Source organism: Lissotriton helveticus, chromosome 6 (assembly GCF_964261635.1).
Source record: "Lissotriton helveticus chromosome 6, aLisHel1.1, whole genome shotgun sequence".
NCBI lineage: Eukaryota > Metazoa > Chordata > Amphibia > Caudata > Salamandridae > Lissotriton > Lissotriton helveticus.
Genome location: NC_136067.1, coordinates 895,217,583 through 895,236,438, shown reverse-complemented (window position 1 = coordinate 895,236,438; position 18,856 = coordinate 895,217,583). Strand labels below are relative to the sequence as shown.

The 18,856-nt window shown below is 43.4% G+C and overlaps 1 protein-coding gene across 6 annotated transcripts in view; it reads right to left on the bottom strand.

Moving 5' to 3' along the window:
- Positions 1-2,074: 2,074 nt before the first annotated feature.
- The window catches only part of LOC144763173 (amine sulfotransferase-like), a 292,072-nt gene continuing 275,290 nt past the window's right edge, over positions 2,075-18,856 (bottom strand). For all 6 annotated transcript variants that reach the window (XM_078648513.1, XM_078648514.1, XM_078648518.1 and 3 more), the window contains one exon: positions 2,075-2,240. In XM_078648513.1, the coding sequence (XP_078504639.1) occupies positions 2,119-2,240 (122 nt within the window). In that variant the 3' untranslated portion in view covers positions 2,075-2,118. The remainder of the gene's footprint in view (positions 2,241-18,856) is intronic.

Below are 18,856 nucleotides of genomic sequence, written 5' to 3'. Positions count from 1 at the left end.
CAGGGGACCAGGGCATTTATCGAAAACAAAATCATTCATATTGACTTTAAAACGGGGGGGGCAACCCAACAGCTACAAATACAGCTTGGTTTTTCTCACTGCTGCCCTTACAGTATGAGTAAACAACCTGGAGCATGTTGTTCCACAGGCTCACTTCTGAAAAGTGTCATGATGTACCTCCCTGTCCATGTGACTTTAGTGACAAAGGACTTGTCTTTGAATAAAAGGAACTCTATACAGGGTAAGTTGATTGGCCAAAATGTTGTGGAAAGTGGAAGTGGCGTATGTCACCCTTAACCAATCAGCGGTTATTGTTTGTTTAGGAGGGGGCAGTGGGAATATAGGGATTGTTACACCATAGTTTGCTTTCTTTTTCATGACCTCTAAGACCAAAAGTAGCAAGGTCATTGTTACTAAAGGGCAAGAGTTACCAAAAGGCAAATCTGGGGTGGAAGGTTTTACTCCTGGTTCTCCTTAAACGATGTCCAAGGCCCCATATTGAAATGTAAACACCATGACTGAAGAAAAAGAGCCAAGCTATTTGATGACAAAGGGTGTTTCCGCCATTTTTGACCAGAGAACATTCGTTTAATTTTATGACACATTTCTAGCACTGTTAAATGTCATATTTTCAGGGTTTTTTTTTCCACATGCACCTTAACCGCGTACTTCAACATGAACATACTATTTATGTGAACTTGGTTCTTAATCCACCGGAAAACGATAGACTTTTTGCATGGTTCCTATGAAATTGGGACTCATTGCCAGATTGTCATTTGCTTTTTTTACTCGCACCGTGCTCAGTTAGACCAAAACCTGAAGCAAGGTCCAAAATATATGTACAAACAGTGCCTAATTTGTAAACGAAAGGCAGGGATGTTTTCCTAAGACCACACCTGTTACTGCTGAAGAAGGCAGCAGTTGCCGCATACCTTTACTGTCTGGACAGCTCGTCCTACCTCTTTCTCGTCTTGTCTCTTTCTTCCACCACTCCATACTTCCTATCTCACTATTTCACTTCACCAAGTTATTTTTAGTCACTGCACTCTCTCTTTGATATTATTGCCCTGGCTTTCTCCTCCTACCTCTTTCTCTCTTTTCTGCCTTTCTCAATTTTTTCTGTTCCAAAGTCTAATGACAAAAAATAAGTCCTGGTCACTAAATTGAGTGTCGAGGCCCTGCAACCACGGAACACACCACCCACAGCGCCGACAAGAAATAAACGCAGTTTCAATTAGGCTTCGAATCTTTCTTAGACACGCATTGACCATCTTGGTGGTAATTGTGGAACGGCTTTATCGGAGATGTTCTTCTGAGCAGGTCAAGTGGAAAAAGGGCAGCCCGTTTTTAAGCAGATTACACAAAAGAAAAATCAAACCATTTATTGTCTAAGCCACACTTTGGGGCATATTATCAAGGGGGTTTATCTCTGCTTTTTTGGCTTTAAAAGCCAAGAAAGCGGAGATAAAATTATCTCCCTATTACCTAGCTGTCGCTAACACCAGTTAGCGACAGCTAGTAGGAGATAGCGACCATCTTGGGCCCCGCTTTGCATGTCTGTGAAATTTATCATTAATGACATGGAAAGTGGGCGTGCCAAGATGTTAGCGACTAACATCGCTATCTCCTATTACCAACTTTTGGAGATATTCGCGCTAAGCGCGATTATCTCCAAAAGCTAACACCTGCCCCTGAGCAGTTCTTAGCCATGCTATCCAATGGTAGGTGGATAACATGGCTAAGAGCATTAGCTCGGTAATGCATGAATATCGCTGACTTTTCAGCGATATTCATGCATTTCGGCCGATTTTTATCGCTTAGGAGATAAACCTTGATAATAGCAAAATTCCTAAGCGATAAAAATCGCCGCAGCTCGGCGATAAAAATATTGCCGCTAAGCCAACATAGCGATAATTATCGCTAGTTGTTGGTAATATGCCCCTTTATTTTCAGTTTAAACCGATTGTTCGCCTTTCACCACACATTTTATCATCAATGCCACATTATCTATATTTCTTCTATACATCAATCAAATCACACAACGATATCAGGGGTGTAGATTGCGAATCGAACATCCAGTTTGAACAATGTATTTTATTAATACTGTCAGTTGTCTCCTTAGTTTTCATTAATGTCCCAGATAAATTTGATTGGCACATCTTTCATCTTTTCTTGAAATATTTTGTCAAACTTTTCGTTTTGAGCCACAGTCATGACGTTTTTCCAGTCTCCAATGGTGCCTGTTGAGACAAAAAGCAGAGTGGGATTTTCAGGGCTTGCAAGAACTCTGATGAGAGACATAGATGACTGCTCTTTAACAAGGAACATGTCTTGAAGGTTACCACTGTGCCTCATTTTCATTCACTGCACTTCAATCAACAGTGACTTTTACATACACCTTTTGATGTGTAGAACAACATGAAGCAAAACATTTAGCTTGCTGATTGACAGTGATACATCCAGAATAACGCTGTAGGAGAGCCACTGATTTGGTAGTAGAGCTTAAACAAATATTTTAAACAAATTCAAACCTGCTGACAAACATGCCAGTAGCAGCCTACCACATCCCACCTTTCTTATCAATGATATTTATCATAACATGCATTGTGATGTATTCGTTTATAGATATTTGTGGCATTTAATGAATAATACTTGATCATGTGACAGGCATGCCCATAGGCAATTACCTGTTTTGTTGCTTGGTAATACCTCACGTTTACACCATCATAAGCTCTGCGGTTGATATTCATACGTTCATTGCTTGCTAGGGATTATTTTGCATAACAATGTAGTAAAATATGATTACATGTACAGCACAGATGACAAACAAAAGTATCCCCTGACAACTCAATGGTAGTAATTATATCGACCTCAGAAGTATGAAAGGCTAGGCGTGCCTACTATGGTAGATATCTGCGACATGCAGACCTTTGGTAGATGCTCTGTTTACGAGACACAATTTATTACAAATCAAGGTTTCCCTGTATGGCATTGTAGTATGGAGTTCTACAGCTTCTATTGTGAAATAATTCCAAAGAAATACTTGTTTTTCATGGTTGTTGATGTATATACATCCACTAGAGTTCGACCACTATATAACTAGTTTATTCATCAAAATACATGTCATCAATCGTTTCAGTTCCACCAATTGGCTAAGGGTATACTATGGTCAACATCTAATTATGCTCTTTCTGTATTAAAGCAGGCAATAATCAGAATGGATTTCGAAATAGCACTTCTTGATTGTCAGTAGCAATAAATTCAATATGCTTGTGTTTCACAAATTGAGGCACAATAACCCGTACTTGGTTGAATGGCATGTGCTGGAAGAATGCAATGCATGTGTTGTGCTGTTAGCAGTAGCATGTTGTGATCCTTTATTTCCTTGGAAAAATAGTAAAATGCTTCCACCTTTATTTCAGTCATATCATTCTTTCAGCGTTTTAATGTCAGTGTTATTATCGTCGAAACTAAAATAAATATTGACCCAGCTAAATAGCAAAAAACTATACACTTGTGATTAGTAACTGGTTACATTCACCAGTTTGCTAGCAGTTAAAAAAAAGTGCACTCCATGGGGTGTAGCCTGGCCACTAAATAAGAATAAAAATCATGTGATTTGCCAAGGAGAAAAAATAAATGACTATTTAGATGCTTATTACACTACACACTACGATGGTGGTCGTCACAATCAATGCGCCTGCATTCTTTTTGAACCTATACACCAGATAATTAAAATTTTTAAGAGCCACTACTGTAGTATCATGGCATTATAGCCTTTAAATAAACTCATCTTAGTTTGTTATTTGAATAGTTGCAAAGTGTTGCTCCACTTTCCCTGCCATATGCCACTTTTTTGGCAGCAAAGACTGGACTAGTTCATTCGGAATGTTATATTGTTGAGCTTTTTTTAGATACTTTCCATCACTGCATGACTTCATGGTGATTACCATACCTTTCCGATGTAAGTAAGTCCAGACTGCATCACAAGGACATCTAGACACTGATGGACAGAACTTAGTCATTATCGTAATAAAAAGTGGTTAATTTACTACATTTGTATACAGGGGCATTACTAAAGGCTAGGACTTATTTGCAAAATACTTGTATGTACTTGGGGCTATGACCTCAGTTAATTTGGAGGTAACGATTTGCCTCAACTGGAAATGGAGGTATTTGTTAGCTCGACCAAATCATCTACATCTTTAAAGATACCAGATTTATCTCTCACATCTATGCAATAGGACCAAATTAAGATCTGTAATTTCCTGTCAAATACTCTTCTGTGTTGACAATGAAAGTGCTCCAAGAGAATATCCGAGTTTCGAAACAATTTATTAAAGAAACACATAAGAAAATAGAAATCACATAGTCTGCCTCTTCAGCTGAGTTAATGAAGGCCATCTTAAAAGTGATGCGATAATGGCTGCTGGGCGCACCATGATATATTTACAAATAAAGTTAGACCAGAGAAAGAAGTTGCCTTCTGTTACTGGGAGATCATCAATACAGAAGGAAAACATATGATTGAGCCATTTTGAGTGTGGGGAGAAGCTTTAGTGGACCTGGCGACAGAAGACTTGCGGCAAGTATCTCTAAGCTTACTTTATTCCACAGTAAAGGGCGCTTCCCTAAAGAAGAATCAATTTTTCACTCTCCTCAGACTGTACTGGATGTTCCAAAAATTCGCACAGTTGGCACAAAAGATACAGAGGTGAAGGAAATACAATCAGTCCAAGGTAGATGACATGAACATATTCGTGGTCTTCCTGGGTCTTCTTGCTTACTGGCAGGCTGTACGTAATACCTGAAGTGAAATCAAGGGACAAAAAATTAGGGTAATACCAAAGGGTATGATGGACGGAGCGTTTGAGCAAATAAAACTCCAACCCCGGGTCAACTGATCTGGGTTTAATCCATCACCATTCTTTAGCTCACACCACCACCCCAGTTCAGACATGGCCATATGCAAATCAGTCTAACCCTGTGCCTCATGGGAACAGTCCAGCTAGAACTGCCAAGCCATGTCTTCCCTGGACCGGAAACAAGCATACTTTGACCGGTTTCTGGCTAATCAGCCCTCATCAGCCAAGCTAGCTTGAATCCAATGGCAAAGTGAGCAAGGGACCCACGTCTGGGCATACCCTGCCAACTTAGGGCGAATAAAGCGATACCAAAAAAGAGTAAGTAATGCCATGGATAGAGTCATTGTTAGAGTGAGTGGAAATTGCTGAGTGGGGAGTCAATCAGCTCTATCATGTTAGTTTATGTAAAGCCATACCACCCATATGTGGGATTGGTTTAGTGTGCCATGTGAGGTTGTTGCAAGGTTTTGGTCCATGGGAGAGAGGGCTCTGGTGGGTATCTTCTGGCCTGATTTACATGCCACAACCTAGCCTTTATTTCCTATTTGTGGCAAAACATCTCGGACTTTGCCCAGGGTTCCGCTCAACCCTCCGGTCTCAGCCCTCTATCCGCTTCTCTTTTCAGTAGTATACTCTTGCAGCCAGCCCATTTTCGAAGCTATGTGAGCCACCTCCGTATCCTGGGTTCATCCTGGAACATCCAGGCCATTGTCATTTGGCATTTAGATAGGAGTAATGCTATACCTGCAAATCTAGTTGTGACTGTTGCTGCCTTAGTGCAAGGAATCTAATCCAAGAGGCAGGTCCTAGTTGTCTATTTCCTGATCTACTAAGTCATGAAATTCTTTCACTTATTATTGAGAGAGTTGCTGTTTGTTTGTTGTTCAGGTCACGTGGATTGGTAAGTAAAGATATCCTTTTGTTGCATAACGATTGCATTTAATACAGCCAGAGATTTTTTTTCCAAATGAATTGGGATTCACCAAGGAATTAGGGAGAGATTGTGCAATGAATGTTGTCTAAGATAGGAAAACATTAGTTGTGATAAAAGCTAGCAATGTACTTGTTAACATTAAGAAATTAGAACATATGTGCCACATCACAAATTCTAAAACTGTATTGGAGCACTTGGTGGACACTGACTTTAGTTTAATAGGATTACTCTCAGAAATGCTTATGACGAACAAGATCAGCACAATATGGGGTAAAAAGGAGTAGCTAAATTACTTGCCAGCTATTTGAAAGTCAAGAAGTAGTGCTTTAAATTGGAATCCTCTCTGTCACGGTGGATATACATTACCTACTGGCGGTCGCCAGTAGGTAGTTACAGTTAGGATTGGCTACCATAGGAAATCCGCAACATTCTATTGGGAATAACTCTGGCGCCGGTTGAGGAATTTGTGTGTAATTTTCAAAAATTTTGGCCAGCTCCGCTCCGCTCCTTCCCTGGAAGTTTCGGGGAGATTCGTGAAGTGGGGGCTGCAAAAAAAGGGGGGTCCCAAAACATGTTTTCCCCATGTTAAATACCATAGGACGGTCTGACAAGTCTACAGCCCGAACCGCTGAACGGAATTACGCCAAACGTGGCAAAATTGTAGGGACTGGTAAGCAGATGTGCCTTTGCTATGTTTGGTGAAAATTGCTCCAGTGGCTTTTTTTAAAATTAACTTCAAAAACACATATATATCTATGGGCGCTCACCGGTACGCGTACCGGGGAGCGCACCCGGCGTGATATGGGAGTGCGCGAGCGGAAAGCTGATTGGCTGTCGGGTGTCTGTCAACATTCTAAACAGTCCGGAGAGTCCGCCATCTTGTGTCTCGGTAGAATCGAGACACAAGAGGTGAAAAATAAAGGGGTAAATAATTAAAAGGGGGCAGAGTAGACACCCCCTTACCCCCTAGGTTTTCTGGGGGGCCTAGAAGGACCCTGAGGGGCAAAAAAACTTTTTTTTTTTTTAAATTTTCGCGGGGTAAGCGCTGGGTGCGTTCCCAGGTGCGCGCTCCAGTACGCGCACCCTGAGTGCACCACAGGGAAAAACAGTGTAAAAAATTATAGTAAAAAAATAATTTAGAGTGCTTAGATGTAGGGTAGCTCTGAAAAGAGCTGTTGTGTTATGTGGGCATATTTTGTACCTACAAGTAGGTACCAATGCAGAGTCTTATATTCAAGAGGAAAACTCTATTTCCCTCATCTGTAAAATGCACACCATCTCTCCTATAGATGTCTTGCATGTTGTAACGCAAGTTGTTGTGGTAAATGAAACCCATACCATAGTCTCTGAGGTAAGCAGAAACAGATTTATTTACATGTTTCCTTGCTTTTTCAATCTGTGGACAAAATTGGTTGGACCAGTTCTATTTTTGCCTTTGGCATATATTAGAAAATACCAAGGCAGTTTTTGGAAAAAGTGACATCAATTGCCCAAAGATGTCCTTTAAAGGCATTTCCAGACCTACCCCAGTCAAAGTACCCAAGTCATTGCCACCACAGTGCACAATTATAAGGTCAGGGTGTGGTAAATGCATAAAGGATTTTACCAATGGTATCAATTGGTGACTTCTCAATCCTCTCTGTCCAATCCATACAATGTCCACATTTGGTAAATCAAGGTTGTAAATACCTCTGTTAGCTGCGTATTTTTGACTCCAGTGTACATAGCTATGACCCACAAACCAGACTTTTTGCATGTTGAAGGTAGATGTGCTTCTAGTCAGATGAATTGTGGAAATGAAATGGCAGTTTGATTATGAAAAAAAGTGCTAGGGAATCAGTGCAGTTGAAAAACGAGAAATGATTGGTGCTTTCTTAAAAATCTCCACTGAAAATTAGGCTGCATACTTTTTTTTGTAAGAAGTCATTTAAATGGTTGAGAAAAAGTCATTTAAAGAAACATTGCATTTCATTAGCTAGTAGATTAAGAGGTCAAACAACCTTGATGGATTTTTTTGCAACATAGTATGATGAACTTGTGAACTGTGTGCTGGTTTAAGAGGGAGTTACCATGGTTACTTGGTGAATGAGCACTGGGGGGATGGGTGAATGTTATGTGAGTTTCAAAGTCTTGAAATGTGCAAAAAATTTAAATGTGCAGTTTGATTTTGAATTTGTGTGGGAACAATTTTAATCGGTTTGGTACAAGAATATGGGTCTGAAATGAGAAAGAATCTATGCCATTATTCTTTTCTTCCTTTCTCTTCCTATCCTTTGTTCTTTCACTGTTTTCCCTTCCCCTACTGTCCTTACTCCACATCACTAATTCCTTCTCTTACTCCCTCTGTCCTCTTACTTCTACACTCCTCTTACCTCATTCTCTCTCTGTTAGCTTTATTCTCTTTGACCCCTTAGTCTGTCACTCCTCTTCTATCACACTCACTCCCTATAACACAGCCACACTCCCTCACTTATGTTTCTTTCCTGTCTCACTCAGGGCCTCATTTATGAGAAATGACGCATTGCTGCGTGAAAGCAGCAATGCATCACTTCTCAGTGCGCTCTCTTTGCGACATTCCTGATGCGTCATATTTAATGTATGACGCATTATGTCGCAAGGAGTTACAGATACGTCAGTATTTCTGACGTATTTGTAAGTGCAAAAGTGATGCATTGCTGGAGTGTGTCACAAAAGTGATGCAACTCCAGCAATGCATCCTTTCACATGGGGCCAGCCCCATGTGAAAGGGCCTGCGTAAGTCTTACACCTGCTGTGAGGCAGGCGCAAGATTTTGACGCAACGTCGTCCTAAAAGTGACGCAGTGAAATCTCATAGATTTCACTGCGTCACTTCTACGACCCATCCTTGCGTGAATACGCCCCCTTTGCATACATTACACCTGGCGCAGGTATAATGTGGCGCAGGGGTTTACAAAGTAACGCATCTACCTAGATGCGTCACTTTGTAAATATGACTCAACAAGGTGCATTTTTTACACTACTGGTGCGTCATACAAAGTGACGCACCGGCGGCGTAAAAGTGATGCATGGCCTCTTAAATGAGGCCCTCAGTCTTCTACTCTCACTTTTTCTTTCACTTTCTCTCCTTGCGACATTCCTGATGCGTCATATTTAATATATGACGCATTATGATGCAAGGAGTTACAGATACGTCAGTATTTCTGACGTATCTGTAAGCGCAAAAGTGACTCATTGCTGGAGTGTGTCACAAAAGTGACGCAACTCCAGCAATGCATCCTTTCACATGGGGCCAGCCCCATGTGAAAGGGCCTGCGTCAGTCTTACGCCTGCTGTGAGGCAGGCGCAATATTTTGACGCAACGGCGTCCTAAAAGTGATGCAGTGAAATCTCATAGATTTCACTGCGTCACTTCTACGACCTTACCTAGATGCGTCACTTTGTAAATATGACTCAACAAGGTGCATTTTTTACACCAATGGTGCGTCACAAAAAGTGACGCACCGGCGGCGTAAAAGTGACGCATGGCCTCATAAATGAGGCCTTCAGTCTTCTACTCTCACTTTTTCTTTCACTTTCTCTGTCTCTTCACTCCCTTACTCACCTTGTCTCACACTCACTTGTCTTTATCCAGTCTCTATCTCCACTCTCGCAAGGAGTTACAGATACATCAGTATTTCCCTTCCACACCCACATTCCTTTACTACATTTTTTTCACTTATCCTCATTCCCCATGTTCACTCTCCTTCTCCTCACTCACCTTCCCCACACTCACCTTCTTTCAGTCCCCCTACTTCACTTCCCTTCCCCTCTTGTCCCTTTCTTTGCTTTGTCACTCATTTTCCTCTCCTCTCTCACTGCACTCCACTTCAGTTACTCTTTTTCATTTTTTTAAGAATACAGCTCTTTTTTGAGAATTGGAGGTAGTTCTGAAAATATTTTCTTTTTTCTTCTTTTTTCTTTTTTTTCAACAAAAACAAAAACAGGGAATGGCAAACTTCTCAACTGGAGCAAAAAAAAAAATCAAAATTAGGGCTGGAGACGGCAGCGGTGGTTCTCTAATGCTCGAGCAATGATCCTAATACTCTGTTCCCCGTAACAAAGTAGAGCATCACAATGCTTGCATTTGATGGAGGCCTCATTAAAAATAGGCTGAATTTTGGGGATCAGCTGCTCTGGTTGCCCCCTCACCGATGCAGTTGCTCCTCCAGTTGAAGTAGAGGCACCATCTCTTGGAGCCTCTCGTGCCAGAGCCCTGACACTCTCCCGGGCATAGTTCTGGGGATGCCTTCTCTGGACGTGGCGAATCATGGTAGAATTACCAAAACTGTACTTCCTTGTGGGGTCTCCTCGGGAAAGTACAGTATGGCAGATCTTACACTCCACCTTTGAAGCATTCACTTTTTTACGTCCCTCAGGTATATTAAAAAATTTCCAGATGAAATGTTCTTTCACCTTCGACTGAGGGGGCTCTTCATCTATGAATCCATCAGAGTCATCACTGCTGCTGGATGCTGTGGCAGTCACGATAATCCAAAAAAGATTAAGCAGGAAAAAGAGAGGTCTTGCAGTCACAAAAGTGAAAGAAGACGTGAAGGAAATGGGTGGGGATTTCATTCTTTGTAAAGAAAACTGTTAGAAACCAATGAAAAGTGTTATTTTAGGGTCATATGACTTGACACACTTACGCTGCGCGCACCGGAGCGCTTCTGGAGGCGCTTACGCGGCGCGAACGTAGGCGCTTCCGGGGGCGCTTACGCCGCGCGCCTGAGTGACGTTTTGGTAGCTTTACGGAAATGCAAAATCATTTTCATTACGTAAATCAAAAATACTGCTTTTATAAGTATGGTACTGAATGTCTTGTATTATTATTTAGTTTTCTTACATATTTTTTTTTACGAACGCAGAAATAGCGCTCTCGCTGCGCTCTCAGGAGAGCTTACTGGTGCGCGCACCCTGAGCGCTCCAAGTCAAAATTATACGGGTAAGCTTACCGGTGCGCGCATCCTGAGCACACCAAGAGAAAATGATAATAAAAAAAAAATACAGTGAACAAATAATTTTTTATTTTTAAATAATTATAATTAATAGTTATAAAAAACAGCTAATAAAAAAAAAATCGTAGGTAACAAAGTCGATATACAAAGGAATTAACTTAAAAAAAACTATGAAATTCACTGAAAAAACCATAGGTTTCACACTCGTTATAGTTAGGAATTAGCATTTAAAAAACCTTTCAAATTCACTGAAAAAACCATAGGGTTCACAATCGTTATAGTTAGGAATTAGCATTTAAAAAACCTTTGAAATTCACTGAAAAAACCATAGGTTTCACACTCGTTATAGTTAGGAATTAGCATTTAAAAAACCTTTCAAATTCACTGAAAAAACCATAGGTTTCACACCAGTTATAGTTAGCTGAAGATTTTACTCATACAAAACCATTGAAAATCCCACGTTATAGTTAGTTGGACTCACTATAACTCGCGCGCCCGCAATCCACTGCTGATGATGTCACATATTACTTGCTGACCCGCGCACTCGCGCTGCTTTTAATTTATTTTTTCTCTTGATTCTGCATCTTGTTTGCTTTTAAAATATCCTTACAGCTAAATTGCCGTGGCACTCGATTTATCGCGTTGTGCTGCGCGAATATTAGTCATAGACGCTTGCTGGTACTCTGCCTTATTTAGAAATATTGGGCATCCCCGTTAGCACTCACCTGCACTTTAATTGTTGTTCACCCGCATTTGCGGGACAGAGGGACTCCAGGGAGGGCTGGGTCTGCATAGCGCCGTCTTCTTCGCCGCCATATTGGGGGAGGGTTACAGGAGGCGACATAGTTTAGGCGCCATCTTGGTGGAGGCCCCAGTGGCTTGCCCTCACAGGACGTCCGCGTTCGAAGGTGGAGTCCATAAAGGTGGGACTTGCCTGGAGTAAGGTAGACTTGCTGACCCGCGCACTTGCGCTGTTTTTAATTTATTTTATCTCTTGATTCTGCATCTTGTTTGCTTTTAAAATATCCTTACAGCTAAATTGCCGTGGCACTCCATTTATCGCGTTGTGCTGCGCGAATATTAGTCATAGACGCTTGCTGGTACTCTGCCTTATTTAGAAATATTGGGCATCCCCGTTAGCACTCACCTGCACTTTAATTGTTGTTCACCCGCATTTGCGGGACACAGGGACTCCAGGGAGGGCTGGGTCTGCATAGCGCCGTCTTCTTCGCCGCCATATTGGGTGAGGGTTACAGGAGGCGACATAGTTTAGGTGCCATCATGGTGGAGGCGCCAGTGGCTTGCCCTCACAGGACATCCGCGTTCGAAGGTGGAATCCATAAAGGTGGGACTTGCCTGGAGTAAGGTAGACTTGCTGACCCGCGCACTCGCGCTGCTTTTAATTTATTTTATCTCTTAATTCTGCATCTTGTTTGCTTTTAAAATATCCTTACAGCTAAATTGCCGTGGCACTCGATTTATCGCGTTGTGCTGCGCGAATATTAGTCATAGACGCTTGCTGGTACTCTGCCTTATTTAGACATATTGGGCATTCCCATTAGCACTCACCTGCACTTTAATTGTTGTTCACCCGCATTTGCGGGACAGAGGGACTCCAGGGAGGGCTGGGTCTGCATAGTGCCATCTTCTTTGCCGCCATATTGGGTGAGGGTTACAGGATGCGACATAGTTTAGGCGCCATCTTGGTGGAGGCACCAGTGGCTTGCCCTCACAGGACGTCCGTGTTCTACGGTATAAAGGATAGTGACCTCTCAAGCGCGCAGCGTAGGCGCGCAGCTGGTGCGACGTAGGCGCGCCTGAGGTGCGCCAGAGGTAGGCCCGTTTGCGCCCGTTCGCGCACAGGTCGCGCCGGGCGCGGGGATTGTTGCCTCCCACCTTCCTACCCTTACAACCTATACGTGAGACGAGCTCATAGGTTTGGACCCTTATCCGATACCGAGCTGTCAGTCTCACACTATCGCTATTCGTCAAGAAACTCTTTCTTGTGGGTTGCTTAACGTTAGATCGCTCAGCAGACACCATGACGAAATTGTATTACTTATAGAGTCACTTGAATTAGACATGCTCTGCATGACAGAGACATGGACTACAGCAGACAGCTCGGTCGAACTGGGTCTTGCTTGCCCTCCGGGCTATAAAATCATACATAAGCCCCGGGTAGGGACTAGAGGGGGGGGGGCATAGGTCTCATTTACAGAGAAAGTCTAGATGTCTCTCAGCTAGAGATAAGAGAAGTATCGGGGTGTGAAATAATGGTTTTCTCTTTAAAAGGACAAGGTGGTGTCCTGTACTCCGGGTTGCTGTGTTACAGACCCCCGGCTAATGCTCTGTCTGCTATACCTGAGGTGGTTGACCTGATGTACGAGCTCTCCAACTCACACACTAGGATTTTGGTCCTGGGAGATTTTAACCTGTGGCCGGATGGATCCATGGATTTAGCCTATAAAGAGTTGGTTCAGTCCTGTCGCAACATCCATTTGCAGCAACTGGTACTCACTCCGACTCACTTAAAGGGTCATGTATTGGACATGATCCTGGCAGATGCTAGTCGGTGTTAGTACGGAACATCACCCCTCAATACTGGACGGACCTTTCTCTGGTCCATTTTTCTTTGCTACTACAAGCTGATTCTTTGAAGAGTGGCAGGACAAGAGCCACCTCAAAGCTGAGTAGGCAATGGTCCAGGCTCCTGAAACAGTCAAGTCTGCCAACCCTGCTAGCGGAAGGCTTTTCTCTGGGAAACAGCGTGGAGGAGAGTTATCTGACTCTGAGTCAGAGAATCTCCAACTCATTGGACGAATTGGTCCCACTACGGAAAATCAGAGACAGGGCTAAACCGGCTATGCCTTGGTTCTCCAAGGAGCTTCTCCAGTTGAAGCTCCAATGTAGACGTGCAGAACGCCACTGGAGGAGACAATATCTTGAATCTGACAAGGTTGTCTTCAAACAGGCGCTATTGGCCTATAAAACTGAGATTAAGTGTGCCAAAGCCAGTTTCCTTGAGGAAGCATTACTGACAGCGGCAAATAAATCTCAGGCCCTGTTTAAGATAGTCAGGGATCTATCTCGCCCTGCATGTGCCTCTAAGGACATTCTGGCCTCCCAACTGCTTTGTGATTCTCTGGCAAAGGCCTTTGAAGATAAGATCACCCTCATCTTGAGCAATCTCGGGACCCCGGTTACCTCAGATCTCCAAGCTACGCCTCACCCTGCTTGGGGGACCACTCTTGATATCTTAGAGCCGGATGATAGGCGGGCTAGGTTGAACAGCTTCCCTCTTCCCTCTTTTGAGGATTTTTGTTCTGTGGCGGATGGGATTTCGTCGGGCTCTCCTCTCGACCCAATGGCACATAGATACTGGAAACTGTTCCACGAAGAGCGTTATCCCCCTCTTCATGCCGTCTGTTGTCAGTCCTTCAGCACTGCTCAGGTTCCGGATTGCTGGAAGTTGGCCGTGGTATCGCCACTTCTGAAAAAGGATACACTGGCTCCCACCTGCTCAGCAAATTATAGGCCTATCTCATTGCTCCCTCTCCCAATTAAGATCTTGGAGAAACTGGCGACCAAACATCTGGCCAGCTTTGTGGAGACTAACATCTGCCTGGATTCGGCTCAAATTGGCTTCAGGCCAGCCCACGGTACTGAATCTGCATTGGTGACCGCCTTGGATGACCTTCGTTCGCGTGTCGACCTCGGTCGAGCAGCCTTTTTAGTGCTGCTCGACATGTCGGCCACGTTCGACACGGTCAGCCATGCCATTCTGATCAGGAGACTAGAGGAGACCGGGGTATCTGGCCTGGCCCTTGACTGGTTGGTCTCTTACCTTGGTGCTAGGCACCAGATGGTACCCTTGCCACCCTACCGCTCGGACATCAGGAAGGTGGGGCAGGGCGTGCCCCAAGGGTCGGCCATTAGCCCTATTCTATTCAACCTCTACCTCCGTCCCCTGATCAGTCTAATCAAGTCCTATGGCATTGCGGTCATCAATTACGCGGATGACACGCAACTTATCTTCTCGTTTGAGGGTAGGGATGCTGTGTCACAGGAGACCTACCACCGCTGTATGTCAGCTACCCCAGAATGGCTGAGCCTGAATTCGCTGCAGTTTAATAGCTCAAAAACCGAGGTACTGCACTGCTCTTCGGATCGTATTCCTCGGCCTTTGCCACCGGATTTTTGGCCTTCCTCTTTCCAGAGCACGGGGGCAGGGGCAGTGTCCACCCGGAACCTGGGGGTGCTGTTCGAACCCAACTTACAGCTAGACGCGTTTGTCAATAAAACCGTGGCAACGTGCATGCTGTTGCTTCGAACTTTGCGGAAGATTCTTTCTCTCCTCCCGGGCCATGCCCGCCCAGAGGTAGTGCGTGGTGTCATCTTAAGCAGGCTTGATTACTGCAACGCGCTACTTCTGGGCGCACCAGCCACCCTAGTGGGTAAACTACAGCGAGCGCAGAACATGGCTGCTAAGCTGGCCCTTTCCAGACGGCGTCTTGATTCATCTTCCTTAGCTCTCATGGATCTGCACTGGCTGCCAATCGCCCGACGTATTGATTTTAAAGCACCATGCCTTGTTTTTAGGGCTCTTCATGGTCAGGGGCCATCTTCGCTGCAGACGATGTTTTCCTGGTATACCCCCACCAGATCCCTTCCCTCCTCTTCCGCCTGCTTGGTGGTTATTCCTAAAATCTTGATGATGCGGATGGGCAAACGCTCCTTCAGGTTTGCCGCAGCTAAGCTGTGGAATGCTTTGCCCTTGCCCTTGAGAAGCAAGGAGGATCTTTCCTACTTCAAAAAAGGATTAAAAACACACCTCTTTCCCAGGTTACTGTAAAGTCCAAAGCAGCATATAGTTGCGTATGGCTGATCAAGTCAAGCGCCAGGATACCCTTTGGGTGACAGTTTTGCGCTATACAAATATGCCATACAATACAATACAATTACATCATTCATGACATGGTCAGTGACATCACTGATGACATCACTGATGACATCTCAAATGACATCACTGATGACATCACTGATGACATCTCAAATGACATCACTGATGACATCATCCATGTGATAATACGATGGACCTCCTCACACTCTAATCTAACCTTTGATACACCCAGTGTTAAATACAAACTACCATTCCTGAAATTATTGACACACCAATACCAGTAACTACATACGCACTCACTGATTTCTAGGTCTACACACACATCCACTCATTCACCCATACAATCACTCATACATACGGTCACTCATCAATAGAACACTATCATATCCACTCATACACCTATACAGACACTTACACACTGACACTCATCCACAGAGTTACTCAGACACCTAGTCAGTTATGCAGAGAATCAATCACACTCCCATTTCCTCAACTACACAGTTAAACACACTAAACCTTACTTATTCAAACATATACTAACACATACTTACTCTCTTTTACAATCACTGATACAAGTACACATTGATCAATACAGTCACTTACGCAATCACAGGCTCTCATGTATAGTCATTTATATATGCCAACTCTCACATGCACTGTGTTTTACATATGTACTTACTTGGACATGGAGCACTGAGAAAGCCATTCAATCACCAACACATCCATGCAGACAGTCAACCCCCCACACAGCTCTTTCCACATGCACTCTTGAACCCATATACCAAGTGAATCAACTGCTCACACATATATGCACAGAGTCACACACCTCCCAGCCACCCACACACACACTCACCCTCACATACAAATACTTGAACAACCAATCAATAACCCATATAGCCACTCATATAGCTACTGATCAACACATGCAGCAGCTTACACAACAACAGACATACTGATGCACACATTCAGACAGTTTAGTCACTAACCAATGCATTCAGTAAGACACATTTAATCACTCACTCATACAGTCAGTCACGCACCTACTAAATCCTTCATCCAGACAATCATACATCCACTCATTCTTCAATATGTAAAACCTATTTTAACTTTACAGAAACACAAAGTCACTGGATGATGTCATCAGTGATGTCATCATTGATGTCATTTGAGATGTCATCAGTGATGTCATCAGTGATGTCACTGACCATGTCATGAATGATGTAATATGTGACATCATCAGCAGTGGATTGCGGGCGCGCGAGTTATAGTGAGCCCAACAAACTATAACGTGGGAATTTCACTGGTTTTGTATGAGTAAAATGTTCAGCTAACTATAACTGGTGTGAAACCTATGTTTTTTTCAGTGAATATATATATATATATATTATCGCCAGTAGGTATATATAGTTAGGATTTTTTCTCTATGGGATTTTTGAAAATTCTATGTCTAATAACTTTGGCGTTTGTGGACGGAATTGGCTGAAATTTTCAGGAAAATGGCACATTTTGTTTCTGAGCAGCCCTTGAAAATTTGGGGGGGGTTCGTCAAGGGGGGCCGAGAAAAAAAACGTGTTTTTAACATTGAGTTTTCCATAGGGCGGTTGGCCTCACTTTTAGCCCGAACGGCTGAATGGATTTGCACGAAACTTGGCAAAATTGTAGGGACTGGTAGCCCGATGTGCCTTTGCTAGGTCTCAATATATGTGCTTCAGTGGATTTTGAGAAATTAACGTTCAAAAAAAGATATATATCTGTAACAGCGGACCGGGCAGCGCTCCGGTTCGCGGACTTTTCGCGGTACGGAGCTTTGTGAAGCGAAGCTGATTGGTTCTCCGGCGTCTGTGAACATTCCAAACATCCGTAGCGGCCGCCATCTTGTCTCTCGGTAGGATCGAGAGACAAGAGGAGGCCAAAGCGAAGGGGCAAATGACCATAAGGGGGCATAGTAGATCCTCGCTGACCCCCTAGGTTTGATGTGGAGGTTTTAAAAGGGCCCCGCGGGGCAAAAAAAAAAAATAATAATAATAATCGAACGGCTGAATGGATTTGCACGAAACTTGGTAAAATATTAGGGACTGGTAGCCCGATGTGCCTTTGCTAGGTCTCAATATATGTGCTTCAGTGGATTTTGAGAAATTAACGTTCAAAAAAAGATATATATCTGTAACAGCGCTCCGCTTCGCGTAACGGAGGTTTGCGAAGCTGATTGGTTCTCCGGCGTCTGTAAACATTGCAAACAGTCCGTAGCGGCCACCATCTTGTCTCTCGGTAGGATCGAGAGACAAGAGGAGGCCAAAGCGAAGGGGCAAATGACCATAAGGGGGCATAGTAGATCCTCCTTGACCTCTTAGGTTTGATGTGGAGGTTTTAAAAGGGCCCCGCGGGTCAAAAAAAAAAATAATAATAATAATCGAACGGCTGAATGGATTTGCACGAAACTTGGCAAAATTGTAGGGACTGGTAGCTCGATGTGCCTTTGCTAGGTCTCAATATATGTGCTTCAGTGGATTTTGAGAAATTAACGTTCAAAAACAAGATATATATCTGTAACAGCGCTCCGCTTCGCGGAGATAAAATTATATCTGTATTACCTAGCTGTTGCTAACACCAGTTAGCGACGGCTAGTAGGAGATAGCGACCATCTTGGGCCCCACTTTGCATGTGAGTGATATTTATCACTAATGACATGCAAAGTGGGCATGCCAAGATGTTAGCGACTGGAAACAGTCGCTAACATCGCTATCTCCTATTATCAACTTTTGGAAATATTCGCGATAAGCGCGAATATCTCCAAAAGCTAGCACCTGCCCTGAGCAGTTCTTAGCCATGTTATCCAATGGGAGGTGGATAACATGGCTAAGAGCATTAGCTCGGTAATGCATGAATATCGCTGAGTTTTCAGCGATATTAATGCATTGCGGTCGTTTTTTATCGTATTTGCGATAAACCTTGATAATAGCAAGGTTTATCTGCGATAATTTCTGACGATGCTTAGCGGTAAAAAAATCGTTGCTAAGCATCGTTAGGGATAAATATCGCTTAACTATGGTAATATGCCCCAACGTCTGTTAACGTTCGATTCGAAGGAAATCAGGAAGTGTTGAAAAACATTGTCTGCGCCATCTTGCCTTTTTTCAAATGCCACACTTTTGTCGTGCACGGCAGTCATTTTAGATGCCTTG